The sequence below is a fragment of the Pyrus communis genome, chromosome 10 (assembly GCF_963583255.1).
Source record: "Pyrus communis chromosome 10, drPyrComm1.1, whole genome shotgun sequence".
NCBI lineage: Eukaryota > Viridiplantae > Streptophyta > Magnoliopsida > Rosales > Rosaceae > Pyrus > Pyrus communis.
The window spans coordinates 11056159-11076742 of NC_084812.1; the positions used below are offsets into that span (position 1 = coordinate 11056159).

Consider the following 20584-nt stretch of genomic DNA (forward strand, 5'->3'; position numbering starts at 1 on the left):
ACGCAGTCAATGGCGGACGACGAGCAAGGGACGGCTGCCAACGCCAGGCGGCGGAGCCGAGGACCAGAGGCGTCGGCCCGTGCCGGAGCCCTCGAACGCCTCAAAGCTCTCCGCCATGGCGGCCGCCGATCTGAAACTGGCGGGTTCCAAATCAAGATGGAGGACCGAATCTACGATACCGTCGGAGACGACGAGTACGAAGCAATTGTCGCCAAACGACGGGAAGAGGTCCGAGGCTTCATCGTCGACGACAACGGCCTAGGGTACTGCGATGAGGGCGAGGAAGAGGACTGGACCCGGGCCGGTCCGTCATCGGATGAATCGGACGGCGGCGATAGGCCCAAGAGGAAGAAGGTCGAGAAAAAGGAAAAAGACAAGGACAAAGAGCCTGGGCCCAAAATGTCCAATTCGTCGCTCATGGCGGCGACGGCGATGATGGGGAAGCAGAGGCTTTCTTCGATGTTCACGTCGTCAGTTTTCGGGAAAAATAGAGATAATGAAAGGGGGAAAGGGTTGAATTGTGATAGTATTGTCGATGATGTGATTGCGGAGTTTGCGCCGGATGAGAATGACAGGGAGAAGCGGAGGAGGGGACAATCGAACAAGATTTTTGTGTCAAATTCGTGTGTTAAGAGTGAAATTGGGTCTGATAGGGGTGTCAATATAGCAATGAAGGTTGAATTGGATAGAGTTGTGGCAAGTGGTAGTGATTCTGTGGTGGGTTCTGTGCAGATTTATGAAGGGGTTGAAGAAAATGAGGGCAAGAAGGAGATGGTTTTCGAAGTTGGTGATCCCCCAATTGAGGAAATCCATGATTTTTCAGAGAGGGAAGGGGCAGATGAGGAGAAAAATGTGAATTTCATTGAAGAGAAAGTGGAACCTGTGGAGAAAAAGGAAGAGGTTTTCACTTTGAATGCAAAGATTAAGGAAGATAATAAGGACCCGTCATTGAGTGCTATGGCTCGATGGAAGGCGGTGAGGACTGGAGGGGATGGGAATGTTGGTGGCAGCGTTGTGGAGGTCAATAGTGGCTCAAATAACGAAGAGCTTTTGCAATGTGATTTGGAAGAAGATGGTTCACTGCCTTTTTACATGATTGATGCTTATGAAGAGTTCTATGGTGCTAATATGGGCAAGCTTTATCTGTTTGGGAAGGTAAAGATGGCAATAGTTTGATGTAACTTACATTCTGTTTGGTTCGTTACGAATGAAAGTTTGTAAATCTGTTTCATTTCTGAAGTGTAGTTCTTATGTTGCATGTTTGATCATGTTGCACTATAGGTCAAAGCAGGAAGTACATACCAGAGTTGTTGTGTGGTTGTAGAGAACATGCAGAGATGTGTCTACGCAATTCCAAACAGTTCTGTATTTCACAGTGATGAAATCATGAAGCTTGAAAAGGATGCCGAAGAGTCGAGGATATCATCCAGAGAATTCCGTACAAAGCTGCACGTAGGTGTTTGTTTTTCAACAAGCGGGAACATACATACCATGTAATTCTTGTTGGACTAGCATTTAATTTTCTTTGCTGCTGTTCGTGCTTTTGTTTTTCCTGTTATCAGGACATGGCTTCGGGTTTAAAGAGTGACATAGCTAAGAAGTTGTTGGATCAAAATGTTTCAGCTTTTAGCATGGCACCGGTTAAGGTTTGCACATATAATCATAGAGATATTTCCAACTTTGAATTTGATTAAATTATAACCAGTGAAGTTTATTGAGTCTTTGCGGAACTTTCCCGTTATTTGTTCCACTTTGTTGCTCATTGAGTGTTATGTGAACACATATAACAGAGAAACTACGCATTTGAGCGATCTGACATACCTGCAGGAGAGAATTATGTACTTAAGATCAATTATCCATTCAAGGTATAACACTCAACCTGTAATTGAATCAGTTTATAGAAATAAAGTACACCTTCAATTTGCATATCAACTATGTTACATCTTTCTAGTAAACATTTGGAGTTTCCTAGGTTTTTGTTCTTTACAGTTGCATGCTGTGAGACAGTGATGGTTAATGACTTGATGATTTAGTGTCAAAGTTCATTTGACTCCATTTTTATGAGTACTGATTGCACTGTCGCAGGATCCCCGACTTCCAGCAGATCTCAAAGGAGAAACATTCCATGCTCTTCTAGGAACACATAGCAGGTACAAGAAGTTATAGCATTTCCTCCAGTTTGATGTCTGATCTATAACTCTCAAATCTTTCGTTTGTGTTTATTCCTGGATTTTCCTAGTGGTGACCTTAGAGAATGGAGCTAGCTTATGTTTCTTTGGCGCTCTTTCTTTAATACATTAGAGAAAACCTAACATATCATAACTTACAGTGCGTTGGAGCTTTTTCTTGTTAAAAGGAAGATAAAAGGACCTTCTTGGCTATCAGTTTCAGGTTCTGAGTTTCGCACAGTTTCACAACGGGTGAGATCTCCAAGTCTGGACAGCTGTTATCATTTTAGCCATGATTATGAGCTTCATATTTTACTTGTTTTTGGGTTCATCTGTGAACTTTGATTATTCTATCATGCAGGTAAGTTGGTGCAAATTTGAGGTGGTCGTTAAATCTGCAAAAGACATACAGGTCTCAAATTGCCCAAAGAAAACTGCAGAGGCTCCCCCAGTGGTTGTTACTGCAATAAGTTTGAAAACTATTAATTTTGATGAAATTGTCTCTGCATCTGTTATCTGCTGTCACAAGTCCAAGGTTTGTTCTAGAATCATTTTTAGCACTGCTTGTTTTAGTTTTGTTTTTTTCTGTGACTTTTGATGCATCTTCTTGGGATACACAATTATCTAAGCCTACCGACTAACACGCAATGAAAATTTCATCCATTTGTTTCACTTCTACAGTCAACGAAGTTTGAAGCCATATATTCATATACTATACTTGCTGAAATTTTTTGCTAAGGTTCACCAAAATTGTTTTCAATATCCTTATATTGTGCTCTTTGGCAATTCAGATTGACACTCCCGTGTTGGCATCAGAGTGGACAAGACCTGGCATGCTGAGTCATTTTACTGTTGTCCGTAAACTTGATGGAGGCATATTTCCCATGGGCTTCACTAAGGAGGCTACAGAAAAGAATTCTAAAGCTGGATCAAATGTTTTAAGCATCGAAAGCACGTGGGTTAACTAGCATATTTAATTCTCAATCAATCCTTTTCTTTGCTCTCAATAGAAAAAATAACAACTATTCCATTAAAAACTGTATTTTAGGTTCACTGTCCATTGAAGCTGAACTTTGTTTTGCAGCGAAAGGGCTTTACTAAACCGTTTGATGATTGAATTACACAAGTTGGACAGTGATGTTCTTGTTGGACACAATATATCTGGGTTTGACCTGGATGTCCTTCTCCGTAGAGCTAAGGTGGGAATACTTTTTCCTTTATGTTAAAAATTGATTGTATCTATCCTTGTTATGTTTATTTCAATGAGTTTGGTGAAATCATTCTATCATTTGTGATCGATAAGGTCATCCTTTTGCTAAAATATATGCATCTAGAGGCAAACTGGATGAAATACAGATGGCTGACCAGATGCAGTTCGTCATCAGATACATGATGTTTCAGTGCAACATGTCTTTTATTTTGCATAAAAAAAACAAACAAAAAAACTTGACACTATTTTTAAAGACTTGGTTTAAAGTTTCAAACCATGAACAAAAAACATCATTCTCCAAATGCAGCTTTCTGTCGCCATGTCGTTCCACTGCAAATTTCTTGACCTTCCACTGTTTCAAATGCCTGTTTCTTGTTATGCAATTCTTCTCCTTCTGCTCATCCTGATTTTTCCACATGCAAATTCATTTGTGCCATATTTGTAAATTCTATGTATTATTGGTAACACTCTTTCCCAAAAATTTAAAAATAAAAGCTAAATTATTTTTTATGCATTATTTGTAAGTTCGTACACTTAATCAGCTACCATTTCCCATGAATATTTAAAGATGTTTAATATTTGTAGGCTTGTAAGGTGCCAAATGCCATGTGGTCCAAAATAGGCCGTCTCAAGCGTGCTCTGATGCCTGACCTTGCAAAAGGAGGGTCCATTTTTGGATCTGGAGCAAGTCTAGGGATCATGTCCTGCATTTCTGGTCGCCTTTTGTGTGATACATACTTGTGTTCCCGTGATTTGTTAAGGGAGGTAAGTACTTGTGTTTTGGATTATATGCTTGGTATTGCTGATTAGGTTTAGGTCCTCAGCATTTCATGTATGCAATGTTTTGCCTTTCCAGGTTAGCTATTCTTTGACACAACTTGCAAAGACTCAGCTGAATAAAGACCGAAAGGAGATCTTGCCGCATGAAATTCCTAGAATGTTCCAGAAATCAGAATTTCTAATGGAACTGGTACGTTCTCATACTTATATTACAAACTGTATTTGTCTTTTTAGAGTCGTTTTAATATTGTTCTGTTATTTTATGCTAGACTACTACGGCTGTCATTATAATCTCTAGCTTATATAGTACCTCTTATCATATACATACATAGTTAGGTGAAAAGGCTGTGGTTTTCTAATCCAAAACCTATTTTTCTTAAACCTCTCTCGTTTCTTTCTTCACACTAGCCTTCTGTTAAAAAGCTTAACTTTCCTGTCTTCTCTTTGAAACAAAATCATATAGTTATTTTATTCATGTATTCAGATTGAATATGGTGAGACAGATGCATGGCTGTCTATGGAACTCATGTTTCATTTGAGTGTTCTTCCCCTTACTCGTCAGCTGACAAAGATAAGCGGTAATCTGTGGGGAAAAACCCTACAAGTGAGTCCTATGATGTTTTTTCTATTTGATGAATTCAAATTTTGATAATGGACATGGTCTAAAAGGTATAGGTGGTCTAAATCTAATCTATGCATTTTTCAGGGTGCTAGGGCTCAAAGAGTAGAATATCTTTTACTGCATGCATTCCATGCAAAAAAATATGTTGTTCCAGACAAGATGCATCTGAAGGAAACAAATTCGGCAAAGCGTAAAACAGATAATGGTGTTGATGATAAAAATGTTGATAAGTTGGATGTAAATTTTGATAATGATGCAAAGAAGGATCATGGGAAAGGCAAGAAAGGTCCTGCCTATGCAGGTGGATTGGTATTGGAGCCAAAAAGAGGGTTATATGACAAGTATATATTACTTCTCGACTTCAATAGTCTTTACCCGTCTATTATTCAGGTAAGCAATATTACTTCTGGACTTTACTTACTCCACCATCGCCTAGATGCCTACTTTCAATTTATTTCTTCTCCCTCATGTAAAGTGAGGGAAATGGTTTTACAGATTTTTTTAGTATTCATACCGATTTAATTTTACAGGAATACAATATCTGTTTCACAACAGTGGAAAGATCTTCAGAAGGACTGGCTCCTCGTTTACCATCTAGTAAAAAAATTGGGCTCCTACCTGAGGTATAATGTCATCCTCAGTACAGAATTCTTTGTTTACTCACCCTGCACTTTTTAGCTCAAACAGATTGTCTTCATATCTGTCACAATCTGTTATAACATGGATTGTATGCCTCATAGTTTGTTTCCATTTTCTCATTCTCAAGAAAGTAGGTGCATGTATATAATATGCTTTTTCCACTACTTTGCAGTTGTTAAAAGATCTAGTTGAAAGGAGGAGAAATGTAAAGAAATGGATGAAGACTGCGTCTGGTCTCAAGATCCAGCAACTTGACATTCAACAGCAAGCTCTAAAGCTGACGGCAAATAGGTTTGTTTTGCCTTTTTAGGCCTTTTTATTTTTTGTTGTCACATTAATTGTATTTCATATGTGTAAATATATATATGTGAATATGGTTGGTATTGCAGTATGTATGGATGCTTGGGGTTTCCGAATTCGAGATTTTATGCAAAGCCACTGGCAGAGCTTATAACACTGCAAGTAAGAGAAATATGTGTTGCTTAGTTTGCACTGTAACCGCAGGGGATTGTTCACATCTAATATAAACAAATATGTTGACTTTTACACCAAATGCTTCCATTCAGTATTGAGCAAGTCCCATAATTCTTGTGCAGGGGAGAGAGATTCTGCAAAGTACTGTTGATCTAGTTCAGAACAATTTGAACCTAGAGGTCATTTCTTATATATCATACTAGCAGTGATTAATATAGTTTTCCAATATCCACATCTGAGTTATCTCAACTGACTGATTAAGAAGGACGTGCCACTATTGTTTTATCTTGCAGGTAATCTATGGTGATACCGATTCAATCATGATTTATAGTGGACTGGATGATATTGCAAAAGCAAAAGCAATCGCACGTAAAGTCATTCAAGAGGTAAGGTTCTAACCATGATAAAGTGCTATCTGAATATGATGTGGTCAGTAAACTTTCCACTTGAAACCCTTCTCCTGTGTGTTTAATGTTCTTGTTGCTAAAACCATTTTCATAATGGATGCAATTGGTGCTTCTTGATTTGTGAAGAAAGTTCCATTATTTAACTACCTCTAGAAAAGTCCACAGATATAGTAAAAGAGAAATGTTTCTGCGGAAAACAATATCATAGTTTCCATAACTATTTCTTAGACAATGCAAAGAGCTTTTTTTTTTCCTTCCAGGAAAGTTGACACTTCAGCACCACCTTATCAGTATCTGTCACAAGATTATATATATTCGAGTTATCTCCTATCTATTTATACAAAGCTTATGTCTGTATGAGGGGTGATTTCTCTATCTTTTTGCATCTTAGGTTAACAAGAAGTATAGGTGTTTGGAAATTGATCTTGACGGGTTGTACAAGAGAATGCTGCTTCTCAAGAAAAAGAAATATGCAGCTGTGAAGGTGCAATTCAAGAATGAGATGCCCTATGAGGTAATGTAAAAATTATCAAACTTCCAGTTTCAGTTAACAATTTCTTGAGATGATAGAAGTTAATACTTTCTGGTGCAGGTTATTGAGCGTAAGGGCCTTGATATGGTTCGCCGGGATTGGAGCTTGCTTTCAAAGGAGCTGGGAGATTTCTGCCTAAGTCAAATTTTATCAGGAGGGTATGCTGTGTTATAGCTCTTTTTATTTTGATATTGTCAGTTTGATTTTTGCAAAGGTTACTGATCAGTCACTTTTGTGGTTCATAGGTCATGTGAGGATGTCGTTGAATCAATTCATGACGCTCTGATGAAGGTGAGGTCATGGTCCCTTTCCATGTTTTCTATGTTGAACTCTTTGTGGGTTGATTCTTTGTTGATTTTCCCTTAGAGAATATAGCCATTATACACTAATTCTTCGTAGATTCATTTCCTATTACGTGGCCGATTGATTAAATGACCGAATTGTTGTGTTACAATTTTGAACAGGTGCAAGAGGAGATGAGAAACGGACAAGTAGCACTTGAGAAATATGTCATCACTAAGTCATTGACTAAACCACCTGAAGCATACCCAGATGCCAAAAACCAACCACATGTCCAGGTGAGTTCAAGAAGCTTATTTTATGTTCAGTATTAATTGGTCTGGTCCCATGTACTCGATGTGTGTTTTTTTTTCCTTCATGTTTCTGTTGCATTGATGCTTCTGCAAACAATCCTAGGTGGCATTAAGATTAAAGCAAGGTGGTTATTCTGCTGGTTGTTCTGCTGGCGATACAGTCCCCTATATCATTTGCTGTGAGCAGGTTTGTGATGCAGTAGAATGTGTTCTCTATTGAATAAATATTTAGTGAACAACTGAACACTGAGCCCTGTTCTAATATTAAAATGGTGATGTTAATCATGTTTAGCCTCTCACTTTCCTTCCCATTTCTTGGACAGGGGACTAGTGTAGGTAATTCAATGGCGATTGCTCAACGTGCTAGACATCCCGATGAATTAAAACGAGAAGATGGGAAATGGATGATTGACATTGATTACTACTTGTCCCAGCAGGTTCTTTATCCGATTTATTTGCTCTAATCTAAGTTGTCACGGAGTATTGTCATTTGTGTAGTACATTCTGTTGTTTGGTTGATGACTTAATTCCGTTCTGCAGATTCATCCTGTGGTATCACGTCTTTGTGCTTCAATTCAGGGTACCAGCCCTGGACGCTTGGCTGATTGCTTAGGACTTGACTCTTCTAAGGTAAAATCAACATCCCCAGGCATTCTCTGAAGGTGATTGATATGATTTTTCATTGTAATGTAACTTTGAAATTGGAAAATTTTAGTTCAAAGGTAACTCAAGTGAAGCTGTCAGAGATGATCCTTCCAGCTTGTCCCTTCTTCTTGATGATGAAGAGAGGTAACCTTATCTGGTTTCTCGAGTCTTTCATATTGTCCACTGGTTCCTAAACTCTATAATTTGTTTAAAATTGGAATGAACCCGATGAAAATTTTATCTGGAAATGATAGATGTATTCATGTGATGAATTGCAGATTTCGCGGTTGTGAGCCTTTGATCTTGGCATGTCCTAGCTGCTCCGATACTTTTAATTGTCCAACTATCTTGAATTCCATTTCTAAGTCAATCACCGAAAAGCAAACAAACTCACAAGCGGAGGAATCTACCAGTGATTTTTGGCATACATTACGCTGTTCAAAATGCCCCGGGGAAGGAGACATGGGCAGACTGTCTCCTGTTATGATAGCCAACCAGGTATATAGACTAACTCATCCCTTTGCACAGTGCCACTATAATTATTTGTCAATGAAACTGTTAATCTTTAGAGATTTGGGGTCTGAAAAAGTGCTTATGGTTTTCATTACCAAATTGTCTTCGGGCATCTAATGAACACACTGCTTCGGATACTGTATTTGTCTTTCAGGTGAGAAGGCAAGTAGACGGTTTTGTTTCAATGTACTATAGGGCCTTTATGACGGTAAATCTTCCTCCTGCTCATTATACTAGGGAACCGTACGGGTGTAGTGAGTGTTTTTGGTTGATAAATTCAAATTAAATATCAATCTCCTGATTTTACTTTCAGTGTGACGATGAATCTTGCCAATACAACACACGAAGTCTCAACCTCCGGCTTGTTGGCAATGCTGAGAGGGGAACAGTTTGTCCAGACTACCCTCGCTGCAATGGGCGTCTTGTAAGAAAGGTATGCATCAAAAACTTGTTCAAGAGAAATATAAAAACGCTTTCTTCTAGTCTCTCTTTTCGTTTAGCTAACTAATATTGCTGTTAACGCGCCTTCACCAGTACACGGAAGCAGATCTGTACAAGCAGCTCTCGTTTTTCTGCCATGTCTTGGATACGGTGCGCTGCATAGAAAAGGTAATCGACTTTTTTCTTCACCGGGGCATTAGCTCTTGGTGTGGAGCTTGTATTTTTAGGAATGGTAAGTCTTAATCTTTTGGTGCAATCGGATTTGCAGACGGAGGCAAGCACTAGAATACCGGTAGAGATGGAGTTGGCCAAAGTTCGGTCAGTCGTGAATTTGGCTGCCTCAACAGTTCAGAGGATACGGGACCGTTGTGCGTACGGATGGATACAGCTGCAAGATCTTTGCGTTGCAGTTTAAGTTTTGAAGTTTTGCAGATCTTAGGGTAAAGTGTCATTATTCATGTGTGTCATATATTTGATTGATTGATTGGTTGCTGCTTTATTAGCAACGTTTATAAAAGGAATTCAAGTAATAATCCAAAATCCTAATCTGTTTATCAATCATCACGTTAGTTATTTGATTTGCAAATTTGGTTTTGAAAATTTGATATAACAAAAGGGAAGAATTTTCCCAGTTTTTAACAACAGAGAGAGTAGGATTTTCTAGTGTGCTATAGAAATACTCTGAGCTTTTTAGCCGTCTGATCTTTTGTCAAAAACACAAACCAAAATCTTACGGTTACAAAGTCTGAAAAATAAGACGCCGGAACACCATAGAACTTTTGCTGCCACTACATTTTTCTTCAAATTTTCGATCTTAAATCTTATTAAAAATTAATGATGCATCGCATTGTCGAACAACATGCAGGGAAGGAAGCAACATTATTCCACTAACGAGAAAGCCAATAAATTACCCCTCTACAATTTAACTTCAATCGTCGATTGCACTGGAATGCGTATACTGCTTCATGTAAACCATTTGCTATTACACTCACTGCAACTCCCCAACAGGTGCTTCGTTGAGCCACAAGAAATGAATGAATTCGTACAAATTCGCACTCACGCTAACCTACTTGGCATAGAAATAATTATAGTTAAATATGTTGTCACTCGGAAATGAGAATAATTTCAGCAGACGTATCAATATCAATTGATTCAGTTCATTCGTACCTTGTACGGCGTTGGATTTAGTTTCCTCATGTGGTCGGGACGCATTTTCTTGAGTTGTGTAATGCAGCGCTCCCTAATGTCCCTTAATGATGGCAGATCTTCTCTTACTCCACCTACAATCAACAAAAATCCGGGGTCAGACGTTACAGAGACCAATAACACAAAAACAACAATGGGATGGGAGTCTACTCAACGCTATACGTTCAGATGATGTTCTATTTCCAACGATTATTAAATACCCTGAAAGTCTACCTGGAGTCCCTGGCCAGAAACATTTCATAAGTTCTTCAACGCGCTGTGGCACCACGTATGCTCTCTTTGATTCATTAAAAGGGTGACGACACAGGATTCTTTCTCCCACCTGCAAGTTGAAATGTAAATAAAACAAGACTTTTATTCTTCATCATTCTAGCGATCATCACATGGAGTAAACTTTTGTATAGAATCCAAAGGAGCAAGCAAATGATGTACACTGAAATTATAAGCCATTAGGGATTTAAAGAATTAAAATAAACGTCTTATTAGATGGTCTGCAATATTACTCTCTTCCATATATCTCTTTGAATTAAGTCCCCTGAACTGCTTTCCATCCCCCCGAACGACCCTACTTCGGGAAGACGTTAACCACTGGAGCCCCTACTCATGGGTGTGGAACTCACAATAAGTGCAGAATCAACTTCATCTTTTAATTTTTTGTATTTTTCCAACCCTCTTGGGAAAATAAATTAATAATTTCCTGCCCATCTTGTCAACTAGCATATAGCATGACAAGTTCAATGCACTCCACTATTATTCCAACAATAAAAGAGAGACCAGATTTCCAGTACATAACTCTGCTTTCTGACGTAAGAAAAACCCATAATTGACGTGATAATCAAAATATATTTACTAATTTGCAAGCTCTTTGGAATAGCTAACCCAAATTATGAAAGATGTTTCTGTTTGCATGTATATGTCAATATGCACTCGGATATATGACTGAGAAATATAACATCTACTAAACAATCTGAGATAGCATGTGGCGTAATGGATGCAGAGGCCTAGTTGACAAGGTACCTTTGGAGGTGGTTCATTTTCCCCCGTCATTATATCTACCAGCGGATAACCTTCTTTCCCGTACAGTCTGTAACTCCGCTTTTTACAAGGAATGGAGACCTAAAATATGGATAGAAAAATATCATAATCTAAAGGATAATAGTACTGGAAACTTGTTGGCAGTATGATCAAACCTTTGTAACATCTTCAGAAAGTTTAATTCTGGGCTGATTATTTATCTCAACAAGCTTGAAAACACATCCTAAAGCAGCTTGAGCATAGCAAGTAACTACGTAGGTTCCAATTCCAAATGAGTCAACCTCATGACCCTACACAAGAAACAGCTGAATTAGTTGAGAGATTAGAGTTAAACAGAATGTTATTTAGTCGTGTGGTAATAAATCCCTAGATTAAAAGATAAACAACTTGAAGGTTGCCATATCAATGCTATAAAAAAACAGCAATCAGATAACTTTGTACAGTTCTTAAGCCACAACATACTTTATTTTTTGAGAAGACACAACATACTTTATTAGAGCCCCACAAGTTCAGAATCATTACCTGTTTGTTTAAAGCATCCAAAGTTTCCTCGTTCAGATCATTACTAGCTGTAATATTGGTCTTTCCAAACTCAGGTACTCCAAATTCTTTCTCAATGATGCGGAAAATCTTCCGAGCCTCGCAAGACAAATATGCTAGGTCACCTGAATCCAACCTAATTCCGCTTGCTTTGTACCTGGACATAACATCATCTAACTCATCAATGAGAGCTACAATAATACTTGGTTGATTGCCTAAAGATTCCAAACTAATTAAGTCAAGGGTCGTCAAGCTGCATGCACATTGCACAAATTAATATGGATGTCACAACGGTAATAAAAAATTGGAAAGACAAGGTTAATGTAATAGTTCCTAGAGTAGAGGCAACTTTCTGGAAGAGATTTTTCAGTGTGCAATGTTTTGTTTAAAAAGTAACCTGCAAAACAGCAAATTTTTTTATGAAGCAACATCAACATAAGCCTGCAACAGTGGTTTAAACCGGCCTATGGTCTTTCGCTCACTTCTAAAAGGGAACCTTTTACTCAATAAAGCAACCAAAACACCCCCCAAAAGTAGGCTTCAAACTTAAGAGGTCAATGCCTACAACCTAAATGCTTGAGCACTAATATTGGCTTTAACCATTAAAAAAGAAATGTGTTACCGTACAAACTGCTTTTGAGCCTACATCATAAACCATAGTCATCATTATCAACCTTATTGGTGTTGCCATAGTTTTCCATTTGTAACCAATAGAGGATACCTAGTTTTTTAATTCCACTCCAGATTGCACAATACTAAAATCATCCAACGGATAACATTACACTATTGAACGGTTAAAACTGCTGCATGAAAAATCTTTTGAACATACCCTAAATCATTGAGTGCCAAAGCAACGGCACAATAGTTAGGGATTCCACTCCTCATAACCTGGTAAACAATGAAAGGCATGTTTTTAAAATTCACTTTATTTAAAGAGACAATAAAGTATAAGTGGGCCGAAACCACATCATTAAAGATTATGAAGAATAATGTTTACTTACATCATATGTGTCTACAAGAGCTAGGAAGTTATTAGGGAATGCCAATGCATATGATGTGAATGCTGCTACTTCACTTTGATTGGTCTCCCCAAAAGTGCCATTTAATGATTTTGACCACTGCAAAGCACACATGAGTTAATGACGTCAAGGTCTGAGTGAACTGATCTTAGATCCTATTATGATAGCAAAACAAAAATTTGAGATTAAAAGTGTAAAACAGCTGAAGAAGGCAGACGTGTATATGAATATGCAAAATCTTGTGAATAAATTAGAACAGGAGTAGAATGCAAAAAACGCATATTGAGAAACGTGGAAATAAAGAAAAGCATATGAATTTTAAAGTGAAGAACAAAATCATACACCTTAATCTTGCTTAACCAAGTCTGAACCAGGCTAACAAAATCCTCACAAGTACTCTGGCCATCACTACTACGAAGTGTTTTATCAATTATCTCGTCAGGGCTCTGCAAATGGTTTGATAAATTAGAAAAACAGTAGCTTCACATGCAAAGGCATAAAAATCATGATGACAACAACATAATGCTCATAGCATTTAGTGTTCCAATGTCATGGAACAAGAACTAGACACTAAACACAATCTAGTAGTCTACTAAGGATTCATGATATATCATGTTTGTAATTTCCTTATCAGATGAAAACAATTAACATTAAAATCGCAAAATTTTATCTTAGATTTAATGAATAAACTATATGGCTTTAGCGCTCAACTAATACAAGAAATGCATCTCAAACATTGATAAACCTACCTTATAATATAAATACAATGGTATTTTAATAGTTAAAACAGACTTACTCATTTCTAGTTACCACTGATGATATGAATGTAGATATGAACTACAATGTTTCTTTTGTAACCTATTATGTTATGCAATATAGATCCCAAGTCTATATGCATTTGAAGTTGTTCTTTCTGAATTCCCTATAAGAATGCAAGAGTAACCTACCATAAATGAGCTGACAAAAGCATGAGAATGGGTTCCACGAAGTGGTATCCCGAATAACTTCCCAGCTGCAACATTACTGTCACATGTAACATAGAAATAAAGATAAGTTATTCCAGGTTTTTACTGACAACAACAAAAGGGCCGCTAATTATAGGTAAAATGAAATTTGTCATTTTCCAATATCAGAAATGCGTGAATATGATTTATAAAGAGAAGTAATATGCTTTAGAAAAAGGAAATACATCATCCAAAAGAGTTGTGAAAAAGGAAAAATCATAATGCTCATATGCCATGGCTGAGTTTTCGATAAGCATTACCTTGTTGCATGAAATCCTCCCAGGTAGCAGTACCTTGATGCCGCTATGCCCCCATCAGGTCCCTAAATATCAAAACAAAGACTTCTTTGTTACGACCGACCTCAGAACTTCAGAAAAGAGAACTCAAAAAGTGAAAACCCTGAGCTTGTCACAGTCCAAGCATGTTCCAGATACCTGAGCCCGTCGAAGCCCAAACTCAAGCAGATTCTTCGATTCTCCAGCAACAAAACGATGCCTTGCAGCATTCGTAGCAACTAAGGATGCATAATTAACAAGATTCAAAAAGGGAGTTTCGAGCAATTGAACCACCTGCAACAATAAAATTGTAAATCAAAACACACAGCATAACAACTGGATTGACAAATAACAACAACAACAACTAACCACAAGAGTTGCAAAAACCCGAAAACAAAAGTAGACTAACGGTTCTCACCGCAATTGGCCCTTCGACTCGAATCAGGGGAACCTTTGGAAAAACAACTGTACCCTCAGCAATGGCATACACTTCAACTCCTAAACAATCAACTCCTCTAAGATAGTCATAGAATCCATCCTACAGTTCACCATTGCAATTTGATTATTCGAGCTTTCGATACACGTGCAAAATCACAATTTGAAACTACAGAAAGCAGTAAAATTCATAGTGAAAGTTTCAGAATTGATTTACCTCGCACGAAGAAGACAACGATTCGCGGACGAAAGCAATTTCATCCTCAGTCAATTTGAAATTGGCAATGAATCTGATGCATTCTTCCAAACCGGCAAAGATTGTGTATTCGCCGCCGAAGGGGTTCTTCCGGAAATACAAATCAAACCTGTAAAAAATTCATATACAAACATATTTAGATTATTATGCAACCATAAAATGTAAAGCTTCTGTTTGGTTGCCGGGAAAGTGTAGAATTTTCCCGGGAAACAAACGCAGTGAGAAAGCAGAGAGAGAAGACTGACACGGCTCGTTCGTTGTGCTTGCCGGCTTTCCAGTAAGCGTAGGCCATGGTGAACTGGTAGAGATCCGTGAGCAAGGGCGTGACCATTGGATTGGTGGGGCCCGGAATGACCCGCCCCGTATCAATCGGGCCGTTCGATTTCGCCGCCATTTTTGTATTGCTTAGTTTTCTTTTGCTTCTTCTGCTTCTGGTAGATATGTGTGTTCTCTATGTGTGTGTGCGTGTGTATTTATAGAAAGAGAGATAAAAACAGTTACGATGACCGAAAGGGTAGAGAGAGAAAGAGAGGAGAGAGAGAGAGACCGTCAGAAACGAGGAAGAAGAAAGAATCCAAGCGCAGGAGAGAGAGAAGGGGTGTGCGGCTGACGTGTCGCTGATGGTGTTACGCAGGCAGCTTCGTATACCAACCATATATATTTGAATATATTCCGGTTTATTTTCTATATTTATCATTTTTTACATTTGTTTTCTGTTGTAATTCATGTCTTTATATGTTTGTCATGTGTCAAAAGATCCAAGTCCATTTTGTTTTCTGTTGTAATTCACGTCTTTATTTGATTTTAATTTTACTTTAAACGTGAACTTAAAGTCAGTTATTTGTTTTTTCAAAAACTCAAAATTTGCTCTACTTTATTTTATAATGATATAATTTTAACTGGTTGTTTGTTTACATGGCACAAATTTAACATCACGTGAGTACAAATGTAAAACTCACCATTGACACATCATTATTTAACGGTCAAATTAACGAATTAATTCATGAATCTACATTGTTAAAAAATAATGTTGTGATCCAAAATTGAAGTCTTAAAATATAATTTACCCATATAATAGATTGGTTGGTTCAATGAATGTGCTCCAAATGAACAAGTCAAGATAAGAACCTAGTTCACAACCCTTAAGTAGTTTCCTTTCTTCCTTTTTCTTTTCCAACTCTAGGGAATAATTCCCCTAGTCCAGTAGTGTCGAATCTTTAGACCAGAAAAAATAAAAAGAGAAAGAAAAAGAAGATGAACTTGGTGGAAGTAACACGTTTTGACTTCCCTTTCTGCATTGAACTTTCTTTGAAAGTTGATGACAAACATAATACTGAACCAGCATACAAAGTGTATCAATCTATAGTGTTATCTATTTATATCTTTATTGTGTTTGTGTCAATTCTTCATCCGTGACACACAAGTTGGTACAAAAGAACAACATGATAACACGATAACTTACGCATCATAAAAAAGAGGATAAAAGCTATCAATTTGTTAGTCTAATGTCAGGTGGACAGTTTAGTCGTTCGTGTTGACTTTGAGTCTTGTTAACGTATTTTACCCGAAACCCATCTCTTAAAACTTTCTTGACCCTCGAGTAGTATGAATTTCTAAGTCACCTGTGGAGAAATCCAAGTCAAATTTCAACCGTTGGAAATTCCAGTTTTCCTGTTCAACGTTTATCCCAATTGTTCGATGAACAGACCACGAAAGAAAACATAAGAAATATGGAAAGAATTGCTCATTTCAAGCTCAACCTCTTAAGTTTCAGTGATCAATACGTTTTACGAAAGCTCAAAGATCCTGAGACATCTGCAGAAATCAAGTATTACAAAATCTAAATGCAGCTTCGACGAAGCTAAATCAGAATTATAAAGTAATACCAGAGCAATGAAACAATACAATACAAAGCTTGATGTTATGAACAAGATTTTCATATAGTTTATACATAACGAACGGCGGGCGTGTGTTCTCTCAGACATGACAGATGATTTATAATGTGACGAGGAGCTTAATTCCAAATAAAAGGAACCATAGAAAATAGGGATAGATGGAGTTTACATGTGTCTCATCCCCCAACCTTACTATTTCTACCAGTTACGAAAAGCCTTGCCAAAAGCATTGAAGAGAAAACTCTTACGAATTGCAGGTCTGCTATGAGGTATATGTATAATTCGAGCGCGCAACTGAGGGTCTAGGAAAGTTTGGAGAAATACAAAAGCTGTTACAAGTGGCTACACCAAATCCAAAATGTGCTAGAGTAGCCGGGCTTAACATGCATCATTTGTTCCTTCTTTCAGTCTTGATGGTATCGTTCGAGAGCCTTTTTCCTGTGCACATACTAAATGTAAATTACACAGCGAACATAGGCAACCATGCAAAGAAAGGATAAAACATCTTATTGATCAAATGTACTTACCTATCAATGTGAAAGTTTTGTTCTATAGACTTTAGGAGCCCGCCTCCCTGCCCGTCCCTTCCTATGATGCATGTATCAAAAGTACTCTTCCGATCTGATACTTGTGCGATAAAGGGAAGTGAAACAGTAGCTGTGATTCCCAATTCAAAATTTTCCAACAAACAAAATAGTGAAATACATGTTAGATCAACACTAGGATCCTGTGCACATACTGTTAAGAGTTATTTGAAAGGACAACTGTAGGATCATCGACCCACCTGAAAGATTCATCTCCGAATGTTTTGCATCAATTTTTTGGTGCTGCAAAAGGTTGTCCCTGCAGATTTCCTTCGTATGGAAATAATGTAAAAAGGTTAAATATCGTTTGCTTAGTTCCGTATGCATTGTTCACAGGGCGATAATTTTACCTGAGATGAGGCTGGCAGTTGAAAGGGTCCCAAATGAGACTGAATTGACGGTTCCAACCCAAACGATGTTTCTAAATTAACTACATTTGACATGTCTGGTACGTATGACTCGTTTGCAGCAGTGCACTGGTTGGATAAATTGAACAAATTGTGTGTTGAGGATTCCTGGTTCATATGCAGTGTGCCTGTCATGTCCAAATGCAGAGGCCTATTTTCCTCACCAAGCTCCATTCTCATCTGGGAGAGCTGTACGGGTTGCAGCGTTCCAGGTAGGCACAAAGGATGTAGACTCATGCCATTCCTCATTGATAACATCTAATATACAAATCACAAAGTAAATCAATCAAAACCAAATTCTCGATTTTTATTTCTACAATCATCAGTGCAGCTGGCATTTCATAGGCAAGTTTCAACCACTACAAACCGCAGTCATCAATGTTGCAAAGCTAAAAGCTGACCTATTTCATGCAACATTAGGGCTCCTCGTCGGGTTCAAGGCTGACAAAAGCTAACCATACAAGAATAAAAGACCTTAAATGTTATCCGAGCACCGACTTATCGTGTGACAGTGAGACTGCATCATCTAAAAACTTTGATTTTAGTCTTGACTACCTCACTGAATCGCATCTACCAATTACCATCTCGAAGAGCTTGAAAGGCAGAGCAGCAAAAAACTGTGACAACCTGACTCTCTTTGGCTCTTTGCTCTGTTATTGGATCCTATTTATCCCCCTAGGCGCATTCACATGGTCGAACCACGCAAATCATATTTGTGTTTTCCCATCTCTTCTCAATTTCATGATAAAACCAGCAACAAAGGTCTTACCTTGACATTTCATTGAATGGGGAATGCACTCAACATAAGGGATACTGGAATTAACATGAGACCCGAGACAACGAATTATGAAGAGTACTTGAAGCTTCATCGCAAACTAAGATGCAAAAACAAAAGCTAATACCTGAACTTGAAGCTGAAGCTGCTTGAGGTACTCAATGGCTTCATCAAGCATCGAAGCCTTGTCCGTCTGCCCACATTAACAAGATGAACCGTCAACTCACCAATAAAAACGAATCATACACTACAGATAAAAAATCAAGGCATGTTGGTGTGTCTGGCTTACCTTGTTAGAATTTGGGATGAGATTTTGCAATGCCTTCATTTTCTCATTGATCCTACTCCTCCTCCTCTGCCCAACAAACCGATTACATCAGAAAACCCCCAGAACAACGCGATTTTGTCACGAAAAAGCAAAAGCAAAATCAGAAATTTTCAAATCACATAATTCTACTAAGAAGCTTTCAGATTATAGGCCAACCTTTTCAGACAAATTATGAACTTCTGCAGCTCTGCTTCTCTTTGAAGAACTCCGACCGCCACCTCGCCTTGCTTCCACAAACGCTTCAAGACCCTCCTGTTCAACTTGAATGATTCACATTAACAAAAGACAAAAATGGGAAAATTATATTTATTTTCTAACTTCTTAGTTACAGCCTGTAACTTACAGCTTACTATTCAGTCAAAACAAGTATGTTTTCTTTTCTTTCATTTTCTCACTAACCAAACGGACCATGAAGAAAAAAAATATGAACTTTAATGGATCAAAACCTCAACTAACCAAGTAAAGGCATGATACTATAATATTCTTGCACTTTCCCTACATTTTCTCAGAAACCAAACGCACCTTACCTAAGAATTTTTTTCATTTTTATATAGAACTTTCTAAAATTCCAATTCTTAGAAGAACAAAGTACCTCGCTTTCACAGTCATACTCGTCGGCCTCGTTCTCACTCGCCCCGTTGGGATGACCGGACACAAACGCGGCAAAAGAATCAACGGCCGGGATCCCGTCGCCTAAGAAACCAGAGTGGCACGGACGGTCGAGATTACCTGGCAGAAGAGCACCAACGGACGGCGAGGACGACAATAAAGACTGCGGGGCCTTCCCGGAAGCCAAAGAACTAGACGAGCGCACCAAAATCTGCTGCAGAAAAAGCGACATGTCGTCGGCGGGCGAATGCGGCGGAGCAGCTGGAGGAGAAGAAGAACAAGTGGCGTTTTTGTAATAACGATCGCATTCGTAAGTGTCCCCCATTGCTGCAAATATTTCTCTGCTTTTTAGTGTTGTTTCGGATTTTTAAGCTTTTGTTGCGTCTGGGAGCGTGGCGGAGTGGGCGGGTTTACATTTGTCTGCAGATTAAATTAAAGTTAATTAAATTAAAATTTAATTAAGGAAGACGAGGAGTGAAGTCCCACTCATGGTTGCAGGTGAGGGGCACTGAGTACTAATATTGCAGAGATTTCTGAGTCTTCTGACTCTTTCCCTCCGTAATCCGTGTAGACTCGAGGGTTTTTTTGTAAGTAAAAGTTAATTTGCTAGTCTTTTGTGGAATTCGTACGGAGAAGGATTTTTGTCTAATTTGAATGGGGTTTTAGTTTTGTTTTGGTAACCGGATTGAGCTTTCCTATTCTTCTTTTTCATTTGTAGGAAACTAGGAAAATGGAACTAAGTTTTATATTGGGATAAAAAGTTCTAAAAGGCACAAGACGCTAATCGAGTAATAGGTAGAAGTCTAGCACCTACGTGTATACGTGGGGTTAGATGGTTTTTTAGTTTTAATTAGAATGAATACATGATTGTATTGGATACATAAATTATAAAATAGAATGACATATAAATTATAAAGTGTTAGAACATATTAAAAATATAAAGAACACTTATATAATGAGTGTTCATCAAAGTATTCAACAAGTCTTTTATATTGACTGAAAAATAAAATGCAAAATGAAAGTTATTTATTTTCTGTTTAAATGAGAGTCGCTACCTAGGTAGGTGCCTAGGTCAGCGCCAAGGTAGGTCCAGAAACATTTTCTTAATTTTTAAACGTCTACAAATTGATTGGGGGGTGGCTAGCCACCTAGCACCTAGGTAGCATTTGGCTGAAATTTTTAAAACAGTAAT

General features: G+C 38.1%; 3 protein-coding genes across 3 annotated transcripts; 1 reads left to right on the plus strand and 2 right to left on the minus strand.

Annotated features, from left to right (window-relative positions):
* LOC137746620 (DNA polymerase alpha catalytic subunit-like) lies at positions 1-9483 on the plus strand. Its single transcript, XM_068486627.1, has 31 exons — positions 1-1155; positions 1282-1452; positions 1563-1646; positions 1791-1865; positions 2086-2150; positions 2330-2420; positions 2530-2703; positions 2960-3123; positions 3253-3367; positions 3964-4143; positions 4235-4348; positions 4643-4762; positions 4865-5170; positions 5311-5403; positions 5592-5710; positions 5809-5881; positions 6016-6072; positions 6187-6279; positions 6692-6814; positions 6893-6990; positions 7078-7123; positions 7297-7410; positions 7529-7612; positions 7749-7862; positions 7966-8055; positions 8141-8214; positions 8349-8568; positions 8738-8791; positions 8897-9016; positions 9118-9192; positions 9293-9483. The coding sequence occupies exons 1-31, from the start codon at positions 10-12 to the stop codon at positions 9437-9439; spliced, it is 4599 nt and encodes a 1532-aa protein (XP_068342728.1). The 5' UTR covers positions 1-9; the 3' UTR covers positions 9440-9483.
* Positions 9484-9829: 346 nt separating this feature from the next.
* Positions 9830-15414, minus strand: LOC137746616 (nicotinate phosphoribosyltransferase 2-like). Its single transcript, XM_068486624.1, has 15 exons — positions 15040-15414; positions 14756-14903; positions 14522-14641; positions 14263-14397; positions 14089-14150; positions 13772-13847; positions 13169-13270; positions 12807-12923; positions 12635-12693; positions 11788-11962; positions 11421-11555; positions 11248-11346; positions 10444-10552; positions 10192-10304; positions 9830-10090 (listed from the first exon to the last, which is right to left on the minus strand). The coding sequence occupies exons 1-15, from the start codon at positions 15186-15188 to the stop codon at positions 10013-10015; spliced, it is 1677 nt and encodes a 558-aa protein (XP_068342725.1). The 5' UTR covers positions 15189-15414; the 3' UTR covers positions 9830-10012.
* Positions 15415-16721: 1307 nt separating this feature from the next.
* Positions 16722-19939, minus strand: LOC137746619 (transcription factor SPATULA-like). The gene is made up of 8 exons (XM_068486626.1): positions 19376-19939; positions 18940-19035; positions 18745-18810; positions 18583-18648; positions 17624-17938; positions 17474-17543; positions 17217-17346; positions 16722-17127 (listed from the first exon to the last, which is right to left on the minus strand). Exons 1-8 carry the CDS (start codon positions 19715-19717, stop codon positions 17094-17096), a joined length of 1119 nt encoding a protein of 372 aa, XP_068342727.1. The 5' UTR covers positions 19718-19939; the 3' UTR covers positions 16722-17093.
* Between the last annotated feature and the right edge of the window lie 645 nt (positions 19940-20584).